Raw genomic sequence first — 25,509 nt, forward strand, 5'->3', positions numbered from 1 at the left:
ACTCCATGACCTGAACCTTTATTCACGGGACCAAGAAGTGATGACCCTGTGTGGGACCTCCCTTTAAATACCTGGGTGACCAGGTGAGGAGTGTCTCCCACAAGTTCACCCCCTGTGGTCAAGGTGTGCATTTCTTACATATCTACAGTATTGCAGTGTTGTTACATAAAGGTTACATACATGACAGGGGAGAGTGTACAGGGTGTGTGGAAGGCGATTAAATGGATGGGTAGAGTGAGACCTGGACAACCCCAACAGCGACAGACTGGAAGGTCGCACCGCCATAGTTGCCCGGGAACTTAAGACACTTTGATCTGTCCCACCTGTGACAGAGACTGTGGCTCTCATATTGGACTGTTCAGCCACCAAAAACTCACTTCAGGAATGGAAGCAAGTCTTCCTCGATTCCGAGGGACTGCCTATGATGATGAGAGTCCGTGATAGGGTAGAGTATACATGGTGGGTTGAATGACCCTGCTTTTGTTCCAGGCTCTGTTACATTATTAATAATCATCACTTTGCTACAACCACAATCATCTGATATCATTTGATTTGACTTCCGATCACCTGACACATCTCTGGCTTCTTTCTATGATCTGCCAGGGTTGGGTGCATTATCTACTCTCGCAGTCCAATCACTTGCAATCTTTCCTCTTTAAAAATTGAAGCTGTACAACGTGTAGGGCTATAATTCAAGGAGGCAGCATATCCTTTGGCCAATCAAGCATCAAACCATTGCTGTGCCCTGAACCGCTTGATGTGTTGTGTCCTGTGATCTACTCCCAGGTGACAGGTATCCCCAAAGGAACGTACGCAGTCAAGCTGCTGCGAGACTCCACGCACTCTGCCGTGTGGGAGCGCTTGGTTCTCAGCACTGGTTTGCACGCACAGTGCTTTGTGTGCCCCAGCGGTCCTTGATGGTCCTCCAGTCACATGCTTGTCATGTGGTTCTGAGCCATGCAGGCCACCAAGGTCCCAAGTTCGATTCCTGGTCAGTGATGAGTTAGCTGACGTCACCCTAACTCACATCAAGTCCCACTCACCCATCACCCCTGTGCTCGCTGACCTACATTGGCTCCCGGTTAAGCCACACCTCAATTTCAAAATTCTCATTCTTATTTTCAAATTCCTCCATGGCCTTGCCCCTCCCTTTCTCTGTAATCTCCTTCAGTCCTACAACCTCCCAAGATGTCTATGCTCCTCTAATTCTGTCCTCTTGAGTATCCCTGATTATAATCACTCAACCATTGGTGACCGTGTCTTCTATTGCCTAGGCCCCAAGCTCTGGAACTCCCTGCCTAAACCTCTCCGCCTGCTCACCTCTCTATCCTCCTTTAAGACACTCCTTAAAACCTACCTCTTTGACCAAGCTTTTAGTCTTCTGCCGTAATTTCTTCTTATGCGGTGTCAAATTTATTTGTTTTGTCTTAAAACATTCCTGTGAAGCACCTTGAATGTTTTACATTCAAGGCTCTATAGAAATACACGTTGTTGTTGTTGTCATCCAGTGGTTGGTGGTACTACAATTGGTGTTAATGGGATAAGTTGGGCGGGGGGTGGAAGGGGCGGGGGTGCGGGGGAGATCAATTTTCGCCAATCCTCATCATTGCGGTCTGTGCATTGGGCGATGAGCCAACTGGACTTGGCGATGATACGCCCCACCCCACACAGTAACCGCGCCCATCAACACTCACTCTCTAAGCTCGTACACGAAGATCGGCCACTGGGGCGGGGTGCTGGAGGGCTGCTGGTGCCCACAGATCTGTAGCATGATTCCGTACCTTCAGAGAGAGAGGAGATAAAATTAACAAAAGGTGCAGAGATAGCAAACGGTATTCATCGCAAACCAAATATGTTCGTGGAAAATTCACACCCGAGTATGGCAGGCAAAAGTGGGAGAAAAAGTTGTAATTCAAACTCCGAGTAATGCAGAGCAAAAGCCAGAGACCGACAAGCTCACGGAGAGCCTCACATCATCTTGCACGCTCATTCAAAGTCATTCGCGGTCTCACACACACAGATAGTCAGCCACTTTCACAGGGGCCTTACAGACTCAAACCTGGCCAACCAAAAATACAAGAGATTGACTAGCCATTCATCTCTTCACTGTTTGTCAAATCTTGCTGTGCGCAAACTAGCAGTTGCGTCACCGTGCTTCATATGAGATCATTCTGTGTGAGGCGCTTTTCTGAGAGATGTGACAAAGTACTTTATAGACACACAGGTCTTTGTAGTTCAGAACTAAGAACTGATGATTCCTGTATGTTCAACGACCCACAACACAGAACAGGCCCCGACCAAAAGTAATACTCAGCTTCAGTCTTTCACCTAATTCATTCTGGGGAGAGAAATGTGCCGTTTGTGCCAATCTACCTAGATAAAAACTTCCGGAAACTTCCTGTCGGTCATGATATACGGAGAGAGAGTGAGGCACCTCATATACTTAAAGAAATTGGAATACGGACAGGCTACCTACAGATAGACAGACATACATTATAGAGGGATACGAATACGGTTCCACAACGCGAGAGTGAGACACTTACATAGAATCATAAAATCATAGAATCATAGAATGGTTACAGCACAGAAGGAGGCCATTCAGCCCGTCGCACCTGTGCCGGCTCTCTACAAGAGCACTTCAGCTAGTCCCACTTCCCCGCCCTTTCCCCGTAGCCCTGCAATTTCTTTTCTTTCAGGTACTTATCCAATTCCCTTTTGAAAGCCACAATTGAGTCTGCCTCCACCACCCATTCAGGCCGTGCATTCCAGATCCTAACCACTCGCTGCGTAATAAAGTTTTTCCTCATGTCGCTTTTGGACCTGCTGCCAATCACCTTAAATCTGTGTCCTCTGATTCTCGACCCTTCCGCCAATGGGAACTGTTTCTCTCTATCTACTCTGTCCAGACCCATCGTGATTTTGAACACCTCGATCAAATCGCCTCTCAACCTTCTCTGCTCCAAGGAGAACAACCCCAGCTTCTCCAGACTATCTACGTCACTGAAATCCGGGGGGGGGGGGGGTGCTAATGGGGCGCAAATCAGTTACCGCCCAGGCGTGGCGCTGGCAACGACTTCTGCCATATTGGACAGGAGTTTAGCGGCAGTGCTACGGCTTTGCGCCCCCATCTCCTGCGGCCAGAGTTTGAGACATCATCGCCGCACGGATCGCCCTGTTAGCGGCCCGGCCCCGATATTGAGTTTCGCCCCCTGCAGCAGCGCCGGGCAAAAACACCTGGTGACTTATCTACTTTAAGTACAGGCAGCGGATGTCCATCAGCCTCATGACTTTACCAAAGCTGGCGGTGACACCGGCCGTGCGCCATCCTTGCCGCCCGTGGTGCAAATCTCCCCGCGGGACGCAAAGGGGTCAGCGTAGGGCCGGCGGGCGGGGGACGGGCGGTGAAGAGCCAGACCCTTCCTCTCACCATAGGTTCCCATCTCCGAATGCCAACACTCTGTGGACACAATGCTAATGAATTGCCACCAAAGCGGTGTTCCTAATGGAGGAGACCCAACTATTTATTTTTAGTGACTGACTGCAGTGTTCGGCGTCCTAACCTAATGCTTCCAGATGCAGGGGCACGAGAGGCGAGTGGCTGCTGTCATGAACCTCTGTGAGAACAGGCCGGTAGTGTTCTTGGCTTCAGGCTGTGGCTTCTCCTGGGGGAAGCCCAGCCCTGCACTCTTTCTGGCACCTGTACAGGCATTAGGTGGAGTGCGGGGGTGGGGGGTGGGGGGAATAGGGGGCTGAGCAAAACGGGACGGAGAGACAGCAGCATCATCCGTTCCCATCCTATGTCTGCCTCTGTTACTGGCCTCTGCCTCAACACAACCACTGATCTGCAGGCAGTGGACTCAGGTGGTGCATTGAGCTGACTGAAGCTCCTGTCCATACAATCTCCTACGCTGTCCAAGGAGGAGGAGATGGTCGATCCCAAGCCCTTCACAGCAACAGTGTGAGCATTGCTGAGAGAAGCTGAGTCACAGGCTCCTCTGTGGTGTGCTCTGCAGCCGCTGGTTCCGAGAGTGGCCAATTGCTACACGGAGGACTGCAGGCATTCAATCCCTTGCACCAGAACCCCACACGTGCAAGTTGTATAATTCTCCCCAGTAGCCGCAGGGTGTTGAAAGCTCCTCGCTACACTCCCCTGTGATCTGTTACGCCTGGAAACCTTCCACCTTTTAGAACCTGGAATCCGAAGGGCCCCTTCAACGCAGAGAACTGCAATGCAACGCCCTTTGGCCAGCTGCTTCCTTTCCCTCCTCTGCCACCTCCCACCTCAGCACCAGCTCATTTGTGTAATGCACTCCTCCCAAAGACACCATCTGGGCATTGCTGAGCTGATGCTTGTCAGGGCAAGAATGTGCGATGATTATCTTCACAGTATCCTCAGCGGAGCCCGTCTCTGAGTCATGTGGCAGACCGAGAGAAAGGTAACAGAGAGGGAAGTGATGTCCACTTTCTGATTTGGTTGAAGTGAGTGAAGGAATATAATGCAGAAAACTGGCATGTAACCTTTTCTGGGACCAAGCCTCCAAATTCCCCTGCTCCAACTTCCTGCAGATTGCCCTGGCCCAGGAGCTCGAGCATAAAACCGGGGTCCTCCTCCTGTATTGGTCCTCTCCCTCCTTTTCGGAGCATTCTTCTCTGCAGGAAGATTAGAAGTGGAGCTTGCAAAAGGGCATTCAGTCTTCCATGTGAACTGGCCTGGTGTCCATCTATTGGTATTGTCATGTATTCAACCAGCATTGTAACCCATGTATAAACTGACCTAAGTTGTACACCGTGAGAACACTGACCACTAGGTGGGAGACACTCCTAACCTGGACCTTCAGGTATAAAAGGAGAAGCTGCACCCACCTTCATCACTTGAGTGCTAAGGAATAAAGGACAGGTCACAGACTGACCTTCTCTCAAGCATGGGCCTCATGTACATTTATACTGTGTAGTAAGGACATATCAATGGCGACAAGAAACTGGGATTTAAACCACGCGAGCATGGCCACGAGCAGAACAGACGAGAGGTACTGTGTTAAGGAATGGTTGGGACAGAGATTCAACATTGTTAAAGCAGCACACAGTTCTCCAGGCAGACAAGGGCAGTCAGGCATGCCCCAACATGTAGTCGAACCCAGAGGGGGAGTTCGACAGAGACAATGGCAAGCTGAACAGCGATTTACGCCATTGCAAGGGACAATGCGGCCAGTAATGGGGCCATCAACACCAGTTAATGGTGCACTCAAGGACAATAACAGGGGCAGTCAGGGACGATCGACTGGCAAGGGACCTTTTGTTTCAAACCGCAACTCATGCTGTAGGTGTGGAGGCATACATTCAGCCGGAGTTTGCAGAGATGAGCAAAATACCTGCAGAAATTGCAGAAATGGACACTGGGGGAAATCGCTGGAAACTGAAGTTCAGCGAGTTCATGTGGAGCACGTATACAGTTCATACACCAGGACGGCACCGATAATGATGAAAGTACTCCTCAATGGCATCCCAGTATCAATGGAACTAGACACGGGGGCCAGCCAGTCCCTGATGGGTATCAAACAGTTCGAAAAGTTGTGGGCATCCAAGGCCAGGATGCCAAAATTATCGCCGATTGACACACAGCTACGGACTTACACAAAGCAGATCATTCCGGTGCTAGGCAGCACCACGGTAGTCGTGACCCACAAAGATTCGGAGAGAAGACTGCCACTCTGGATTGTCCCAGGGGACGGTCCCGCACTACTGGGGAGGAGTTGGCTTGCTGTCATGAACTGGAAATGGGGCGATGTCAATGCAATTTCCTCTGTGGAGCGAGTATCATGCTCACAGGTCCTGGACAAATTTGACTCATTATTTCAACCCGGCATTGGCACTTTCATGGGGGCCAAGGTAGTGATTCACATAAACCCGGACGCCAGACCAGTACACCACAAGGCCAGAGCGGTGCCGTACGTGATGCGGGAAAAGATAGAAGGCGAATTGGACCGCCTGTTGAGGGAAGGCATCATTTCGCCAGTCGAATTCAGTGACTGGGCGAGCCCGATTGTGCCGGTGCTCAAGGCGGATGGGTCGGTCAGGATATGTGGCGATTACAAGGCCACCATCAATCGGGTGTCACTCCAAGACCAGTACCCGCTACCGAGAGCGGAGGGCCTCTTTGCGACGCTATCCGGTGGCAAACTTTTTTCAAAATTGGACCTGACCTCAGCTTACATGACCCAGGAGCTGGCGAGTGAGTCGAAGAAGCTGACCACCATCACGACACACAAGGGGTTGTTTGAGTACAACAGATGTCCATTTGGGATTCGCTCGGCCACCGCGATCTTCCAACAAAATATGGAAAGCCTCCTCAAGTTGATTCCAGGGACGGTGGTTTTTCAGGACGACATCCTCATTACGGGTTACGATACTGAAGAACACCTCCACAACCTGGAGGAGGTGCTACGCAGACTGGACCGGGTAGGTCTGCGACTGAAAAAGGCGAAGTGCGTCTTCCTAGCTCCAGAGGTAGAATTCCTGGGGATGAGGGTAGCAGCAGACGGGATCAGCCCTACTGCATCCAAGACGGAAGCGATCCAAAGAGCACCCAGACCCCGTAACACGACGGAGCTGCGTTCGTTCCTGGGGCTCCTGAACTATTTTGGTAACTTTCTTCCCAAATTGAGCACGCTGCTAGAGCCGCTACATGTGCTCCTACGCAAAGATCGCGAATGGGTCTGGGGGGACAGCCAGGAAAGGGCTTTTAATAGAGCACGCAATTTGTTATGTTCCAACAATCTGTTAACGCTATATGACCCATGTAAGAAACTTGTGTTAACGTGCGATGCGTCGTCCTATGGTGTCGGGTGTGTGTCAATGCCAAAGGTCATTTGCAGCCGGTAGCTTATGCCTCCAGGAGTCTGTCCCAGGCAGAAAGGGGCTACGGGATGGTAGAAAAGGAGGCGCACGCATGTGTATATGCGGTAAAGAAAATGCACCAGTACCTGTTTGGCAGGAAATTTGAGCTGGAGACAGATCACAAACCCCTAACGTCCCTTTTGGCCGACAACAAGGCCATGAATGCAAACGCATCGGCCTGCATACAGAGCTGGGCACTCACGTTAGCCGCCTATGACTACACAATTCGGCACAGACCGGGCACCGAAAACTGCGCCGATGCACTCAGCAGGCTCCCACTAGCCACCACTGAGGGGGCTACCGAGCATGGTGCTGAGATGGTCATGGCTGTTGAAGCTTTCGGAAGCGAAGTCTCACCCGTGACAGCCCGACAGATTAAAGTCTGGACAAATAGAGACCCGCTATTGTCTCTAGTCAAGAAATGTGTCCTGAATGGGGACTGGGCAGCCACGTACAGGGCATGCCCTGAGAAATTTAAACCATTTCACAGGCGCAAGGATGAACTTTCGATTCAGGCCGATTGCCTACTGTGGGGAAACCGCGCAGTCATGCCCAGATGGGCAGAGAGGTGTTCATCAGAGAACTCCACAATGGGCACCCGGGCATTGTCACGATGAAGGCAATTGCCAGGTCACACGTTTGGTGGCCAGGGATAGATGCAGATCTGGAACTTTGTATTCGCAGGTGCAACACGTGTGCCCAGCTGGGCCATGCGCCCAGGGAAGCCCCCCTTAGCCCCTGGCCATGGCATGCCAAGCCTTGATCACGCATCCATGTGGACTACGCAGGTCCTTTCATGGGGAAAATGTTTTTGGTTGTAGTAGACGCCTACTCCAAATGGATCGAGTGTGACATTTTAAATTCAAGCACATCCTCTGCCACAGTAGAAAGTCCACGGGCAATGTTCGCCGCCCACGGTCTCCCGGACATCTTGGTCAGCGACAATGGCCCGTGCTTCACAAGCACTGAATTCCAGGACTTCATGGCAGGCAATGGAATTAACCATGTTAGAACGGCACCGTTCAAGCCGGCCTCAAACGGCCAGGCAGAACGAGCAGTGCAGATAATCAAACAGGGGATGCTCAGATTCCAAGGGGGTTCCCTACAAACCCGCTTATCATGCCTCCTGTTGGGCTACAGATCCCGACCACACTCGCTCACAGGGCTTCCACCCGCAGAGCTGCTAATGAAAAGGACGCTCAAAACCCGGTTATCCCTTATACACCCCACCATGAAAGAAATTGTCGAGAGCAGGCGCCAGTCACAATATTACTACCATGACAGGAATGCGAGGGCGCGATGTATTGATGTAAATGACCCTGTTTTTGTCCTCAACTACACTGGCTCGCAAGCACTGTGGTTGCCAAAGAGGGAAATAGGATTCTGGTAGTTAAACTTACCAATGGACAAATCTGCCGCAAACATGTGGATCAAACAAAAAGGAGGTTCAGCAACCCCATAGAAGCAGAGGAAGAACACGATATAGAGTTCACTCCACCACAGGTGACCGAACACCGGAACCAAAGGAGGAGAGCCCAGTCACTGTGGGCAGTCCGGACAGGCCTGAGGCACTGCAAACAGCAGACACTCAGGCCAGCGCCCAACAACCGGAGCCACAACTCAGGCGCTCTACAAGGGAGCATAAACCACCAGAGAGACTCAACCTGTGATCCCAATAAGACTTTGGGGGGGAGGTGATGTCATGTATTCAACCAGCATTGTAACCCATGTATAAACTGACCTAAGTTGTACACCGTGAGAACACTGACCACTAGGTGGGAGACACTCCTAACCTGGGCCTTCAGGTATAAAAGGGGAAGCTCCACCCACCTTCATCACTTTGAGTGCTAAGGAATAAAGGACAGGTCACAGACTGACCTTCTCTCAAGCATGGGCCTCGTGTGCATTTATACTGTGTAGTAAGGACGTATCAGGTATGATGGATTTTCCTGTCATCATACTCACCATGGGCACTAGACCAGTCCCTGCCAAGGTGTGAGGAGATGCATGGGGGAGGTGCAGAGATCGGCACCGCAGGAAAGTTTAAAGTAATTGGTAGATTATGGGAGGTGAGGGTGTGGGTCACGACCTCCACAGAGGATAAAGTGACAGATGTGAGCGAGGTTTTTCTCAGCCATTGCGTAAATGCTGCCATCATTGTCATGGGTGGTAGCTCTCTTGCCAATAAAATGTTGATAGCACTTCAGTACCACGGAGTTCAGAAAATGTTCCTGTCGAAGATTCAGAGTGGGACACATTGCCCATCCATTGGAAAAAAGATGTCTTCAGCTTGCTCCATCAATACTTTGACTGTGCCGTCAAAGGCTCCCTGTCAGTTCCTCAAATGCTGGCAGACATTTTGCATAAGCTCCAGCAGTGGCTCTCCTCCTTTGCCTTTAAAAAACCCTTTTAAGTTGGCATGAGACTTTAAGACTTGCAGCTGAATGTAATTTATCTTCCCTCCGTTGGCCGAGAGGCCAATCCTAGCTGCTACCTGTTGTGTCTCAAATAAAGCAATGTGACTGAATGCTGTAGACTTGAATAAGTGTGACCTTAATCTCTTTATTCTGACTCGAGAGTGCTGGCACAGCATGGGAGGCCTGCTTATATGCAGTGCTCCCAAGGGATGCTGAGATCCCTTGAGACTCCAACAGATGCGCCCTCCAGTGGTGGTAGAATGCTGGTATAAGGTGTTGCATACATAACATCACCCATGTCCGTAACTCAGCTGCAATATGCTAATCAAACTGCGGAAAGTCGGCCGGCATCAAACCTTATCAACTTCTACACAGAGCCAAGAGGGGATACTTGGTATATACAGAGAGCTATCAATACATGAAGAGACACAACATGTACAGGGCTACATAGAGAAAGATGCATGGCATGTACACAGAGATACAAATACGGTGACACATAGAGGGACACAACATATAAAGATAGATACAAATTCAAGAACAATGTTTATATATCGCCTTTAAGAGAGTCAAATGTTCAGAGGTGCTTCACAGGAGCGCTATCAGACAAAATTTGACATCAAGCCACATAAGGAAGTAATAGAACAGGCTTGGTCAAAGAGATAGGTTTTAAAGAGCATCTTAAATGAGGAAATGGGTAGAGAGGCGGAGAGGTATAGGGAGGGAGTTCCAGAGCTCAGGCTGTAGACAACTGAAGGCTCGGCCACCAAGGGTGGGGCAGTGAACGGGGATCCACAGGAGGCCAGAACTGGAGGAATGCAGAGTTGTCAGAGAGATGTTGGGCTGGAGGGGCTTATAGAGATAGGGAGGGGCGAGGCCACGGAGCGATTAGAAGACAAAGCTAAGAATTTTAAATTCAAAGTGTTGTAGGTCAATGAGCACAGAGGTGATGGGTGAGCGGGACTTGATGTGAGTTAGGAAATTAGCAGCAGAGTCTTGAATGAGCAAAAGTTTACGGAGGAAGAAGGGAGGCCAGCCAGAAGAGGATTGGAATAGCACCACAAGAGAGTATTGGAATACAGTACCATAGAGAGAGCTTTGGAATACAGTATCATAGAGAGTGCTTTGGGATACAGTACCATAGAGAGGGACACACAGTATGTAGAAAGAGATACATATACAGGACCACGTAGGGTGAGACACACAACCTATTCAGAGAGGTACATATACAGGATCACATAGACAGAGATGCACAACAGCTACAGAAATATACAAACACAGGACAAGTGGAGCATGTTTTGGTGGGGGGTGGGGGGAAGGGTTATTTGGAAAACAGTGATCATAATATCATCAGGTTTACAATAGTTATGGAAAAGGACAAGGAATAATCCAGTGTAAAAATACTTAACTGGAGGAGGGTTAACTTCAGTGAGTTGAAAAGGGATCTGGCCCAGGTGGATTAGAATCAAAAATTGTTTGGTAAAACAGTAATTTAACAATGGGAGGCCTTCATAGAGGAGTAGTTCGGGTACAGAGTAGATACATTCCCACGAGGGGGAAAAGAAGGACTTCCAAAGCTAGAACTCCCTGGATAACTAAAGATATAGAGGTTAAAATGAGACAGGAAAAGGAGGCTTTTGATAAATGTAAGCTTCGTAATACAGTCGAGAACCAAGCTGAATATAGGAAGTACAGAGGCGATCTAAAAAAGGGAATACAAGGGGCAAAGTGAATGAGAATAGATTAGCAGCTAACATAACAGGGAACACAAAAGGCTTTTATAAACCTATAAATAGTAAAAGGGTAGTCAAAGAAGGATGGGGCGATTAGGGGCCAAAAGAAGATCTTCTTGTGGAGGCAGACGGCATGGCTGAGGCACTAAATAAGTACTTTGCATCTGTCTTCACTAGAGAAGAGGATGCTGCCAATGGAACAGTAAAGGAGGAGGTAGTAACGATATTGGATACAAAATAATAGATGAAGAGGAGGAACTTAAATGTTGGCAGTCCTCAAAGTAGAAAAGTCACCCGGTCTGGATGGGATGCATCCTGGGTTACCGAGGGAAGTAAGGGTGGAAATTGCGGAGGCTCTGGCCACAATCTCCCAATCCCCCTTGGCTATGGGGGCAGTGCCAGAGGACTGGAAGTTTGCAAATGTTACATCCCTATTTAAAAAAAGGAAGAGGAATAAACCCGCCAACTGCAGACCAGTGGTGAGGGAACTTTCAGAGACAAAATGAACTAGCACATTGGAAAAGTATGGGCTAATAAATGAAAGTCAGCACAGATTTGTTAAAGGCAAACCGTGTTTGACTAACTTGATCAAGTTCTTTGAAGAAGTAATGGAGACGGTTGATAAGGGTAGTATGATTGATGTTATGTATGTGGACTTTCAAAAGGCATTTGAAAAAGTACCAAATAATAATCACCTAGAGTACTGCGCACACCCACAGTACTGCATATAGTTTTGGTCTCCGTATTTAAGGAAGGATATACTTGCATTGGAGGCTGTTCAGAGAAGGTTCACGGGGTTGATTCCGGAGATGAGGGGGTTGACTTATGAAGATAGGTTGAGTAGGTTGGGCCTCTACACATTGGAGTTCAGAAGAATGAGAGGTGATCTTATCGAAACGTATAAGATAATAAGGGGGCTCGACAAGGTGGATGCAGAGAGAATATTTCCACTCATAGGGGAAACTAAAACTAGGGGGCATAGTCTCAGAGTAAGGGGCCACCCCATTTAAAACTGAGATGAGGAGGAATTTCTTCTCTCAGAGGGTTGTAAATCTGTGGAATTATCTGCCCCAGAGAGCTGTGGAGGCTGGGTCATTAACTATATTTAAGCCAGAGATAGACAGATTTTTTGAGCGATAAAGGAATAAGGCATTATGGGGAGCAGGCGGGGAAGTGGAATTGAGTCCATGATCAGATCAGCCATGATCTTACTGAATGGCGGAACAGGCTCAAGAGGCCAAATGGCCTAATCATTTTCCTATTTCTTATGTTCTTATGTAGACTTGTTAGCAAAATTAAAGCCCATTGGATAAAGACACAGTGGAATTGGCTAAAGGATAGAAAACAGAGAGTAGTGGTGAATGGTTATTTTCCAGACTGGAGGAGCTATACACTGGTGTTCCCCAGGACCATAGCTGTTTTTGATATATATTATTTGGGTATACAGAGCATAATTTCAAATTTGCAGATGAAGCCAAATTTAGAAACGTAATAAACAATGAGGGGGATAGTAACAGACTTCAAGGGGACAGAGACTGACTGATGAATTGGGCAGACACATGGAACATGACATTTAATACAGAGAAGTGTGAAGTGATACCTTTTGGTAGGAAGAATGAAGAGAGATAAGGTGAACTAAATGGTACAAATTTAAAGGGGGTGCAGAGAGACCTGGGGGTGTATGTACACACATTTTTGAAGGTGGCCAGACAAGTTGTGAAGGCTGTCAAAAAAGCACATGGGATCCTTGGTTTTATTAATAGAGGAATAGAGGATATAAGCACCATATGCTAAACCTTTAGAAAACACTGGTTAGGCCTCAGTTAGAGTATTGTGTCCAATTCTGGGCACTATACTTTAGGAAGGATGTCAAGGCCTTAGAGAGAATGCAGAGGAGAATTACTAGAATGGTCCAGGGACGAGGGGGACTTCATTTATGTGGAGAGAAAAAAAAATTAATTCACGGCTGTGGGTGTCACTTGCAAAGCCAACATTCATTGTCCATCCCTAATTGCCCTTGAGAAGATGGTGGTGAACCGCCTTCTTGAACCGTTGCAGTCTCCCACAGTGCTGTTAGGGAGGGAGTTCCAGCGACGATGAAGGAATGGTGATATATTTCCAAGTCAGGATGGAGTGTGACTTGGAGGGGAACTTGGAGGTGGTGGTGCTCCCATGCGCCCGTCTGCCCTTGTCCTTCGATGTGGTAGCGGTCGTGAGTTTGGAAGGTGCAGTTGAAGTCGCCTGGGCGAGTTGCTGAAATGAATCTTGTAGATGGTACACACTGCAGTCACAGTGCGCTGGTGGTGGTGGGTGTGAATGTTTAAGGTGGTGGATGGGGTGCCAATCAATTTAACTGCTTTGTCCTGGATGGTGTCGAGCTTCTTGAGTGTTGTTGGAGCTGCACTCATCCAGGCAAGTGGAGAGTATTCCATCACACTCCTGACTTGTGCCTTGTAGATGGTGGAAAGGCTTTGGGGAGTCAGGAGGTGAGACACTCGCCGCAGAATACCCAGCCTCTGACCTGCTCTTGTATCTGGTCCAGTTATGCTTCTGGTCAAAGGCAACTCCCAGGATGTCAATGATGGGGGATTTGATGATGGTAATGCCGTTGCAAGTCAAGGGGAAGTGGTTAAACTGTTTCTTGTTGGAGATGATCATTGCCTGGCACTTGTGTGGCGCGAATGTTTCTTGCCACTTATCTGCCCAACCCTGAATATTGTCCAGGTCTTGCTGCATGCGGGCATGGACTGCTCCATTATCTAAGGAGTTGCGAATGGAACTGAACACTGTGCAGTTATCAGCGAACATCCCCACTTCTGACCTTATGATGGAGGAAAGGTCATTGATGAAGCAGCTGAAGATGGTTGGGCCTAGGACACTGCCCTGAGGAACTCCTGCAGCGATATCCTGGGGCTGTGATGATTGACCTCCAACCACCACAACCATCTTTCTTTGTGCTGGGTATGACTCCAGCCCGTGGAGAGTTTTCCCCCTGAATCTCAGTGACTTCAAACTACTAGGGCTCCTGGGTGCCACACTCGGTCAAATGCTGCCTTGATGTCAATGGCAGGCATTATCACCTCACCTCTTGAATTCTGCTCTTTTGTCCATGTTTGGACCAAGGCTGTAATGAGGTCTGGAGCCGAGTGGTCCTGGCGAAACCCAATCTGCGCATTGGTGAGCAGGTTATCGGTGAGTAAGTGCCATTTGATAGCACTGTCGCCCACACCTTCCATCGTTTTGCTGATGATTGAGAGTAGACTGATGGGGTGGTAATTGGCCGGATTGGATTTGTCCTGTTTTTTGTGGACAGGACATACCTGGGCAATTTTCCACATTGTCAGATAGATGCCAGTGTTGTAGCTGTACTGGAACAACTTGGCTAGAGGCACGGTTAGTTCTGGAGCACATCATCAGCACTACAGCCAGGATGTTGTTGGGGCCCATAGCCTTTGCTGTATTCAGTGCGCTCAGCCGTTTCTTGATATCACGTGGAGTGAATCGAATTGGCTGAAGACTGGCTTCTGTGATGGTGGAGACCTCAGGCGGAGGCCGAGATGGATCATTCACTTGGAATTTCTGGCTGAAGATGGTGGCGAGCGCTTCAACCTTGTCTTTTGCACTCATGTGCTGGGCTCCACCATCATTGAGGATGGGGATGTTCATGGAGGCTCCTCCAATGTTAGTTGATTAATTTTCCATCACCATTCACAACTCGATGTGGCAGGACTGCAGACCTCTGATCTGATCCGTCAGATATGGGATCGTTTGGCTCTGCTTCCATTGTTTACCATGCATGTAGTGTTGGCACCTCACTTTGAGGTATGCCTGGTGCTGCTGCTGGTATGATCTTCAACACTCATTGAACCAGGGTTGGTCGCCTGACTTGATAATGGTAGAGTGAGGGATATGCCGGGCCATGAGGTTACAGATTGTGTTGGAATACAGTTCCGCTGCTGCCGATAGCCCACAGCGCCTCATGGATGCCCAGTTTTGAGCTGCTAGATCGGTTCTGAATCTATCGCATTTAGCACGGTGGTAGTGCCACATAACACAGTGTCCTCAGTGAGAAGACAGGACTTTGTCTCCACAAGGACAGATGCATCTGCTACAGGTAGATTGATGAGGACGAGGTCAAGTAGATTTTTCCCTCAAGCCTGATCAGGCAGCTATGTCCTTCAGGACTCGGCCAGTACAGTCAGTAGTAGTGCTGCCGGACCACTCTTGGTGATGGACAGTGAAGTCAGTGCCTTTGCTTCTTCCAAGTGGTGTTGAACAAGGAGGGGTACTGATTCATCAGCTGAGGGAGGGTGGTAGGTAGCAGGAGGTTTCCTTGTTCATCTTTCACCTGCTACCATAAGACTTCATGGGGTCCGGAGTCAATGTTGGGGACTCCCAGGGCCACTCCCTCCTGACTGCACACCACTGTGCTGCCACCTCTGGTGGGTTTGTCCTGCCGATGGGATAGGACATACCCAGTCTGGGATGTTGGCTGACAGATACGATTCTGTGAGTATGACTATGCCAGCCTGTTGCTTGACCAGTTTATGGGACAGCTCTCCCAATTTTGGCACATCCCCAGAGGGTATTATTCTTATTATTGTAGCAGTTTGATCCAACTGAGTGGCTTGTTAGGCCATTTTCAGAGGGTGGTTAAGAGTTAACTGGAAGGCTGTTTCCAGTGGGGTTCCACAGGGCTCAGTACTAGGTCCCCTGTGTTTTGTGGTATATATCAATAATATCGACTTCAATGTAGGGGGCATGATTAACAAGTTTGCCGATGATACAAGAATTGGCCGTGTGCTTGATAGTGAGGAAGAAAAAGGAAAAAGAAAACCTGGCTCAAAAAAAGGCAGGGTTAGGTATTAAATATTTCTGGTTTTAAGATATTCAGGAAAGATAGGGAAGAAAAGATAGGAGGTAGTGTGGAAGTATTGGGTAAGGAGAATGTTTCAGTGCTGGAAAGGGATGTCTTGGAGGGGTCAAGGACAGAGTCTATTTGGTTAGAGTTAAGAAATAATAGAGGTGCCATTACGCTACTAGGTGTATTCTATAGACCACCAACTAGTGGGAAAGATATGGAGGAGCAAATTTTCAGAGAAATTACAGAGTGGTGCAAGAACTATAGAGCAGTAATAATGGGGGACTTCAACTATCCTAATGTAGACTGGGATCATAATAGTGTAAAGGGCAGAGAAGGAGAAGAATTTTTGAAGTGTTTTCAAAAGAACTTTATTGATCAATATGTTTCCAGCCTGATGTCCTAGGGGGAGTGTTTGCTAGTGCTGTTGGGGTGGGTTTCAACTAATACGGCAGGGGGATGGGAACCTATGCAGGGAGGCAGAGGGAAGCAAAATGGGGGCAGAAGCAAAAGGTAGTAAGGAGATAAGGAAAAGTGGAAGGCAGAGAAATCAAAGGCAAAAATCAAAAAGGGCTACATTACAACTTAATTCTAAAAGAACAAAGAGTATCAAAAAAATAAGCCTGAAGGCTCTGTGTCTCAATGCGAGGAGCATTCGTAATAAGGTGGCTGAATTAACTGCGCAGATAGCTGTTAATGGATATGATGTAATTGGGATTATGGAGACATGGCTCCAGGGTGACCAAGGCTGGGAACTCAACATCCAAGGATATTCAATATTCAGGAAGGATAGACAGAAAGGAAAAGGAGGTAGGGTAGTGCTGCTGGTTAAAAAGGAAATTAATGCAATAGTAAGGAAGGACATTAGCATGGATGATGTGGAATCTGTATGGGTAGAGCTGCAGAACATCAAAGGGCAGAAAACATTAGTGGGAGTTGTGTACAGACCACCAAACAGTAGTAGTGAGATTGGGGATGACATCAAACAGGAAGTTAGGGATGCGTGCAATAAGAGTACAGCAGTTATCATTGGTGACTTTAATCTACATATAGATTGGGCTAACCTAACTGGTAGCAATACAGTGGAGGAGGATTTCCTGGAGTGATAAGGGATGGTTTTTTCGACCAATATGTCAAGGAACCAACTAGAGAACTGGCCATTGTAGACTGGGTGTTGTATAATGAGAGAGGATTAATTAGCAATCTTGTTGTGCAAGGCCCCTTGGGGAAGAGTGATCATAATATGGTAGAATTCTTCATTAAGATGGAGAGTGACACAGTTAATATAGAGATTAGGGTCCTGAACTTAAAGAAAGGTAACTTCGATGGTATGAGATGTGAATTGGCTAGGCTAGACTGACGAATGATACTTAAAGGGTTGATGGTGGACAGGCAATGGCAGACATTTAAAGATCACATGGATGAACTTCAACAATTATACATCCCTGTCTGGCATAAAAATAAAATGGGTAAGGTGGTTCAACCATGGCTAACAGGGAAATTAGGGATAGTGTTAAATCCAAGGAAGAGGCATATAAATTGGCCAGAAAAAACAGCAAACCTGAGGACTGGGAGAAATTTAGAATTCAGCAGAGGAGGACTAAGGGTTTAATTAGGAGGGAGAAGATAGAGTATGAGAGTAAGCTTGCAGGGAACTTAAAAACTGACTGCAAAAGCTTCTATAGCTACGTGAAAAGAAAAAGATTAGTGAAGACAAATGTAGGTCCCTTGCAGTCAGAATCAGGTGAATTTATAATGGGAAACAAAGAAATGGTAGACCAATTGAACAAATACTTTGCTTCTGTCTTTACTAAGGAAGACACAAATAACCTTCCGGAAATACTAGGGGACCAAGGGTCTAGCAAGAAGGAGGAACTGAAGGAAATCCTTATTAGTCAGGAAATTGTGTTAGGAAAATTGATGGGATTGAAGGCCGATAAATCCCTAGGGTCTGATAGTTTGCATCCCAGAGTACTTAAGGAAGTGGCCCCAGAAATAGTGCATTGGTGGTCATTTTCCAACATTCCATGGACTCTGGATTAGTTCCTATGGATTGGAGGGTAGCCAATGTAACCCCACTTTTTAAAAAAGGAGGGAGAGAGAAAACAGGGAATTATAGACCGATTAACCTGACATCGGTAGTGGTAAAAATGCTGGAATCGATTATTAAAAATGTAATAGCAGCGCATTTGGAAAGCAGTGACAGGATCGGTTCAAGTCAGCATGGATTTATGAAAGGGAATTCATGCTTGACAAATCTTCTAAAATCTTTTGAGGATGTAACTAGTGGAGTGGACAAGAGCCAGTGGATGTGGTGTATTTGGACTTTCAAAAGGCTTTTGACAAGGTCCCACACAAGAGATTAGTGTGCAAAATCAAAGCACATGGTATTGGGGGTAATGTACTTACGTGGATAGAGAACTGGTTGACAGACAGGAAGCAAATAAACGGGTCCTTTTCAGAATGGCACGCAGCGACTAGTGGGGTACCGCAAGGTTCAGTGCTGGAACCCCAGCTATTACAATATAGATTAATGATTTAGATGAAGGAATTGAATGCAATATCTCCAAGTTTGCAGATGACACTAAGCTGAGTGGCAGTGTGAGCTGTGAGGAGGATGCTAAGGGGCTGCAGGGTGACTTGGACAGGTTAGGTGAGTGGGCAAATGCATGGCAGATGCAGTATAATGTAGATAAATGTGAGGTTATTCACTTTGGTGGCAAAAACAGGAAGACAGAATATTAGAAACGTGGAAACATAGAAAATAGGTGCAGGAGTAGGCCATTCGGCCCTTCGAGCCTGCACTGCCATTCAATGAGTTCATGGCTGAACATGCAACTTCAATACCTCATTCCTGCTTTCTCGCCATACTCATTGATCCCCCTAGTAGTAAGGATTACATCTAACTCCTTTTTGAATATATTTGGTGAATTGGTCTCAACAACTTTCTGTGGTAGAGAATTCCACAGGTTCACCACTCTCTGGGTGAAGAAGTTTCTCCTCATCTCGGTCCTAAATGGCTTACCCCTTATCCTTAGACTGTGACCCCTGGTTCTGGACTTCCCCAACATTGGGAACATTCTTCCTGCATCTAACCTGTTTAAACCTGTCAGAATTTTAAATGTTTCTATGAGATCCCTTCTTATTCTTCTGAACTCCAGTGAATACAAGCCTAGTTGATCCAGTCTTTCTTGATATGTCAGTCCCGCCATCCCGGGAATCAGTCTGGTGAACCTTCACTGCACTCCCTCAATAGCAAGAATGTCCTTCCTCAAGTTAGGAGACCAAAACTGTACACAATACTCCAGGTGTGGCCTCACCAAGGCCCTGTACAACTGTAGTAACACCTCCCTGCCCCTGTACTCAAATCCCCTTGCTATGAAGGCCAACATGCCATTTGCTTTCTTAACCGCTGTAACTGCATACCAACCTTCAATGACTGATGTACTATGACACCCAGGTCTCGTTGCACTTCCTCTTTTCCTAATCTGTCACCATTCAGATAATAGTCTGTCTCTCTGTTTTTACAACCAAAGTGGATAACCTCACATTTATCCACATTATACTTCATCTGCCATGCGTTTGCCCACTCACCTAACCTATCCAAGTCACTCTGCAGCCTCATAGCATCCTCCTCGCAGCACTGCCACCCAACTTAGTGTCATCCGCAAACTTGGAGATACTACATTTAATCCCCTCATCTAAATCATTAATGTACAATCTGAATGGAGCAGGGAGGTCTTACTACAGTTGTACAGGGGCTTGGTATTGGTACACCCCGAGTATTGTGTACAGTTTTGGTCTCCTAATCTGAGGAAGGACATTCTTGCTATTGAGGGAGTGTAGCAAAGGTTCACCAGACTGATTCCCGGGATGGCAGGATTGAGATATGAAGAAAGATTGGATCGACTAGGCTTATATTCACTGGAATTTAGAAGAATGAGAGGGGATCTCATGGAAACATATAAAATTCTGTCGAGATTGGACAGGTTAAATGCAGGAAGAATGTTCCTGATGTTGGGGAAGTCCAGAACCAGGGGTCACAGTCTAAAGATAAGAGGTAAACCATTTAGGACTGATATGAGGAGAAACTTCTTCACTCAGAGAATTGTGAACCTGTGGAATTCTCTACCACAGAACTGTTGAGGCCAGTTCGTTAGATCTATTGAAAAGGGAGTTAGATGTGGCCCTTACGGCTAAAGGGATCAGGGGGTATGGAGAGAAAGCAGGAATGAGGTACTGAAGTTGCATGATCAGCCATGATCATATTGAATGGTGGTGCAGGCTCGAAGGGCCGAATGGCCTACTCCTGCACCTATTTTCTATGTTTCTCTGAGGGACAAGGCATTGCTGGATCTGGTTCTGGGGAATGAGGTGGGTCAAGTGGAGCAAGGGTCAGTCGGTGAATATTTAGGGAACAGCGATCATCGTATCATAAGGTTTACATTAGCTTTGGAAAAGGACAGGGAGCAATTTAGCATAAAAATACTTAACTGCAGGAATGTCAATTTCAGTAAGATGAGAATGAATTTGGCCCAGATAAACTGGAATCAAAGATTCGCAGGCAAACCTGTAGTCGGACAATGGGCTGCCTTTAAAGAATAGCTCGGGTAAAGTCGAGATACATTCCCACGAGGGGGAAAGTCAGAACACCCTGGATGATGAAACAGATAGAGAATATGATGAAGCAGAAAAAGAGCGTGTATGACAGAGGTTAGGTTGCAAATACATCTGAGAAACAGGCTATATATAGAATGGTCAGAGGAGAAGTGGAAAAGAAAATAAAAGGAGCAATCAGAGGATGTGAGAATAGAGTGGCAGCTAACGTAAGAAGTAATCCAAAATTCTTCTCTCGGCATATAAATAGTAAACGTGTAGTAAGAGGAGGGGTGGAACCTGTCAGGGACTAAAATAAGATGTACGCATAGAGGCCAAGGATATGACTGAGGTACTAAATGAGTATTTTGCTGCCATAGACATAGTGAAGGAGGAGGTAGTGGAGACACTTGATAGGGTAAAAATTGATAAAGAGGTATTAGAAAGGCTGGCTGTACTTAAAGTAAATAAATCACCAGGAGCGGATGGGAGGCATCCTCGGATGCTGAGGGAATTGAGGGCGGAAATTGCGGAGGTACTGGCCATAATATTCCAATCTTCCATAGATACTGGGGATGGTGCAGAGGACTGGAGAATTGCAAATGTTGCACCCTTTCAAAAAAGGGAATGGAGATAAACCCAGCAACTTTAGGCCAGTAGTTTAACCTCGGTAGTGGGGAAGCTTTTAGAAACAGTAATCAGTGACAGAATCAACAGTCGCTAGGATAGATGTGGATTAATTAAGGAAAGCCAGCATAGATTCATTAAAGGCAAACTGTGTTTAACCAAATTGATGGAGGTTTTTTGATGAGGTAACAGAGAGGGATGATGAGGGCAATGCAGCTAACGTGATGTACATGGATTTCCAAAAGGTGTTCAACAAGTGTCACATACAGGCTTGCCAGCAAAATTGAAGCCCATGGAATAAAAGGGACAGTGGCAGTATGGATACGGAACTGGCTAATTGACAGGAAACAGAGAGTAGTGGTGAACTGTTGTTTTTCGGACTGGAGGAAAGTATACAGTGTTGTTCCCCAGGGGTCGATACTGGGACCACTGCTTTTCTTGATATATATTAATGACTTGGACTTGGGTGTACAGGACACAATTTCAACATTTGCAGATGACACAAAACTTGGAAGTATAGTGAACAGTAAGGAGGATAGTGATAGACTTAAAGAGGACATAGACAGGCTGGTGAAATGGGCGGACACGTGGCAGGTGAATTGTAATGCCAAAAAGTGTGAAGTGATGCATTTTGGTAGAAAGGATGAGGAGAGGATATATAAACTAAATCGTACAATCCTAAAGGAGGTGCTTAAACAGAGAGACCTGGGGATATGTGTACATAAATCGTTGAAGGTGGCAGGGCAGGTTGAGAAAGCAGTTAAAAAGGCTTACGGGATCCTGGGCTTCATAAATAAAGACATAGAGTACAAAAGTGTGGAAATTATGTTGAACCTGTATAAAACTCTGGTTCAGCCCCAACTGGAGTATTGTGTCCAATTCTGGGCACCGCACTTTAGGAAGGATGTGAAGACCTTAGTGAGGGTACAGAAAAGACTTACAAGAATGGTTCCACAGATGAGGGACTTCAGTTACTTGGATAGACTGGAGAAGCTGGGGCTGTTCTCCTTAGAGCAGAGAAGGTTGAGAGGAGATTTGATCGAGGTGTTCAGAATCATGGGGAGTCTGGACAGAGTAGATCAAGAGAAACTGTTCCCATTGGCAGAAGGGTTGAGAACCAGAGGACACAGATTTAAGGTGATTGGCAAAAGAACCAAAGGCGATGTAAGAAAAAACTTTTTTACATACCGAGTGGTTAAGATCTGGAATGCAGCATCTGAAAGGGTGATGGAGGCAGATTCAATTTTATCTTTCAAAAGGGAGTTGGATAAGTATCTGAAGGAAAAGAAAATTGCAGGGCTACGAGGAAAGGGCGGGGGAGTGGGACTAGCTTAGAGCCGGCAAGGGCTCGATGGGCCAAATGACCTTCTTCCATGCTGTAACCATTCTATGATTCTATGATAAAGCTGCGGACTGCAGGAAGGTATCAATGGACTGGTCAGATGGGCAAATTGAATTCAATCTGGAGAAGTGTGAGGTATTGCATTTGGGGAGGGCTTACAAGGCAAGGGAATACACATTAAATGGTAGGATACTGAGAAGGGACCTTGGAATGTCCACAGATCCCTGAAGGTAGCAGGACAGGTAGATAAGGTGGTTAAGAAGACATACGGAATGCTTGCCTTTGTTAGCCAAGGCATAGAATACAAGAGCAGGGACGTTGTGCTTAAACTGTATAAAACACTAGTTAGGCCACAGCTCGAGTACTGCATGCAGTTCTGGTCACCACATTACAGGAAAGATTGATTGCACTAGAGAGGGTACAGAGGAGATTTATGAGGATGTTGCCTGGGCTGGAGAACTTTAGTTATAAGGAAAGATTGGATAGGCTGGAGATTGTTTTCTTTGGAACAGAGGAGGCTGAGGGGAGACCTTATTGAGGTGTATAAAATTATGAGGGGCCTGAATAGAGGGGCTAGGAAGGACCTAGTTCCCTTAGCAGAGGGGTCAATAAACAGGGGGCATAGATTTAAAGTAATGGGTGGAAGGATTGGGGCGAGTTGAGGAGAACCTTTTTCACGCAGAGGGTGGTGGGGAGGTCTGGAACTCACTGCCCGAAAGGGTGGTAGATGCAGAAAGCCGGAACACATTTAAAAAGTACTTGGATGTGCACTTGAAATGCTGTAACCTTCAGGGTTACGGATCAAGAGCTAGAAAGTGGGATTAGGCTGGATAACTCTTTGTCGGCTGGCGCGGACACGATGGGCTGAAATGGCCTCTCTCTGTGTCATTTTTCTTTGATTCTATTGTTCCATGATTAACCACAGTGCTGTGGGTCTGCAGTCACATATAGGCCAGGCTGGGTAAGATCGGCAGATCTCCTTCCTAAAAGGACATCAGTTGAGTTTTTATGGCAATCCGATTCCAGATACTTATTTGAGATTTAATTCATTAACTGAATTCAAATTCAGATTCACAAACTGCCCTGGATCTGATCTCACATCTGTGGATCATTAGTTCAGGCCTTTGGATTACTCGTACAGTAACATAACCAATAAGGAGAAGATTAAGAGGTGATTTGATAGAAATGTTCAACATTGTGAAGGGTTTTGATAGAGTAAATAAAGAGAAATGGTTTCCAGTGGCAGAAGGATCGGTAACCAGAGGACACAGATTTCAGAGGAAGAACCAGAGATGACACGAGGAAATATTTTTTTACGCAGCGAGTTCTTGTGATCAGGAATGCACGACCTGAAAGAGTGGTGGAAGCAGATTCAATGGTAATATTCAAAAGAGAATTGGATAAATACTGGAAGGGAAAAAACTTATAGGGCTACTGGGAAAGAGCAGGGGAGTGGGACTAACTGGAGCGCTCTACCAAAGAGCTGACACAGGCACGATAGGCCGAATGGCCTCCTTCTATGCTGTACCATTCTATGCAGGACCACACAGAGAGAGACGCAGAATATTTGCAGATACACTAAAAGGACCACATAGAGAAATATGCAAAACAGGTACAGAGAGATACAAATACAGGACCACCTAGTCTACTCCCTCCATCCTGCACACTTCCCACATCCTTAAATATCATAACCTGTCTCATCACCCCATATACTTAATTATTCTCTCCAGTCTAATCCCACTATTCTGTTCACTTCCCATATGCTTTAATATTGCACCCAATCTAATCCTACTCTCCTGCTCACTCCCTCCAATACATCGTAATATTTCACCCAGTCTAATCCCACACTCCTGCTTGCTCCCTATCACCTTTAATATCAATCTCAGTCTAATGCCGTGCTCCCTGCTCCCTCTCCAGAACCTTTAATACCCCACCCCATCTAATCCCATTGTGCTGTTCACTCCCCATACCCTTTAATCTGATTCTCCTGCTGTCTCCCCATACCCCTTAATATCTCACGTAGTCTAATCCCACTCACTTGCTCACTCCCCATACCCCTTCATATCCTACCAAAACTAATCCCACTCTCCCGTTCAGTCCCCAGAACCTTTAATATCCCACCCAGTCTAATCCCACTCTTCTGGTCACTCACCATAATATTACTATCGCACCTACACTAACCCCATTCTCCTGCTCACTCTCCACACGCTTTAATAGCCCACCACCTAATCCCACTTTCCTCCTCACGACCCAAAACCTTTAATATCCCACCCAGTCTAATCCCTCTCTCCCCCTCACTCCCCATTCCCTTTAATATCCTACCCAGTCTAATCCCACTCTCTTGCTCACTCACCATTCCCTTTAATGCACTTATTTTTCAAGCAACTATTGAATTCCATTTTAAAAGAATTTACGAACTCGGCTTCCACATTGATATGTAGCAGATAATTCCACGTTTTACCCCCTCTCTCTGTAAAGAAATGTTTTAAACTTCCCCTCATTCCTGTTTGTGATCACCTTAAATTGGTGCCCTTAACATCTTCCCAACCTGCTTGGAACCTTTTATAATCTGGAGGACCTCAATCTTCTCAGCCCCTGTGAAAAGAAGACCTACCTTTTCCAGCTACTTTTCTTTTCATCCCTGGTGACATCCTGCTGAATCTATGACACACCTTGCCCATTGCCTTGATATCCTTCGTATAATGGGAGTACAAAACTCTGTAGAAAACTCCAATTGCAGCCTAAATTAGGTCTTGTACTGAGGTCTTGACTCAGGAATTGGGCAGATGTAAATTAGCTGAAGTCAATATTGGCCCTGAAATCCCGGTTCTGGGCTTCCCGCGGGCAGGTGCCTGAACAGAAGATAAAAGATGTGCACTTACCTTATGCTCGGGCGCCCAGCGATGGCGGTTTTAGGCCTCATCGGAGCATGTGCACGTCTGAACGTACGTAGAGCTGGAGCTGGAGTCACGTGGGCCTGGACACCCAATCAAGCTAAAGTATTCTCATTCATAATAATGGGAACTCCGTAAGTAAGAGTTC

The 25,509-nt window shown here is 46.8% G+C and overlaps 1 protein-coding gene across 1 annotated transcript in view; it reads right to left on the bottom strand.

Annotated features, from left to right (window-relative positions):
• The window catches only part of LOC139268184 (pre-B-cell leukemia transcription factor 1-like), a 1,207,813-nt gene that overhangs the window by 71,708 nt on the left and 1,110,596 nt on the right, over positions 1 to 25,509 (bottom strand). The window contains exon 7 of the mRNA XM_070886235.1: positions 1,689 to 1,781. Coding sequence (XP_070742336.1) covers positions 1,689 to 1,781 — 93 coding nt within the window. The remainder of the gene's footprint in view (positions 1 to 1,688; positions 1,782 to 25,509) is intronic.

This window comes from Pristiophorus japonicus, chromosome 8 (assembly GCF_044704955.1).
Source record: "Pristiophorus japonicus isolate sPriJap1 chromosome 8, sPriJap1.hap1, whole genome shotgun sequence".
Lineage (NCBI taxonomy): Eukaryota > Metazoa > Chordata > Chondrichthyes > Pristiophoridae > Pristiophorus > Pristiophorus japonicus.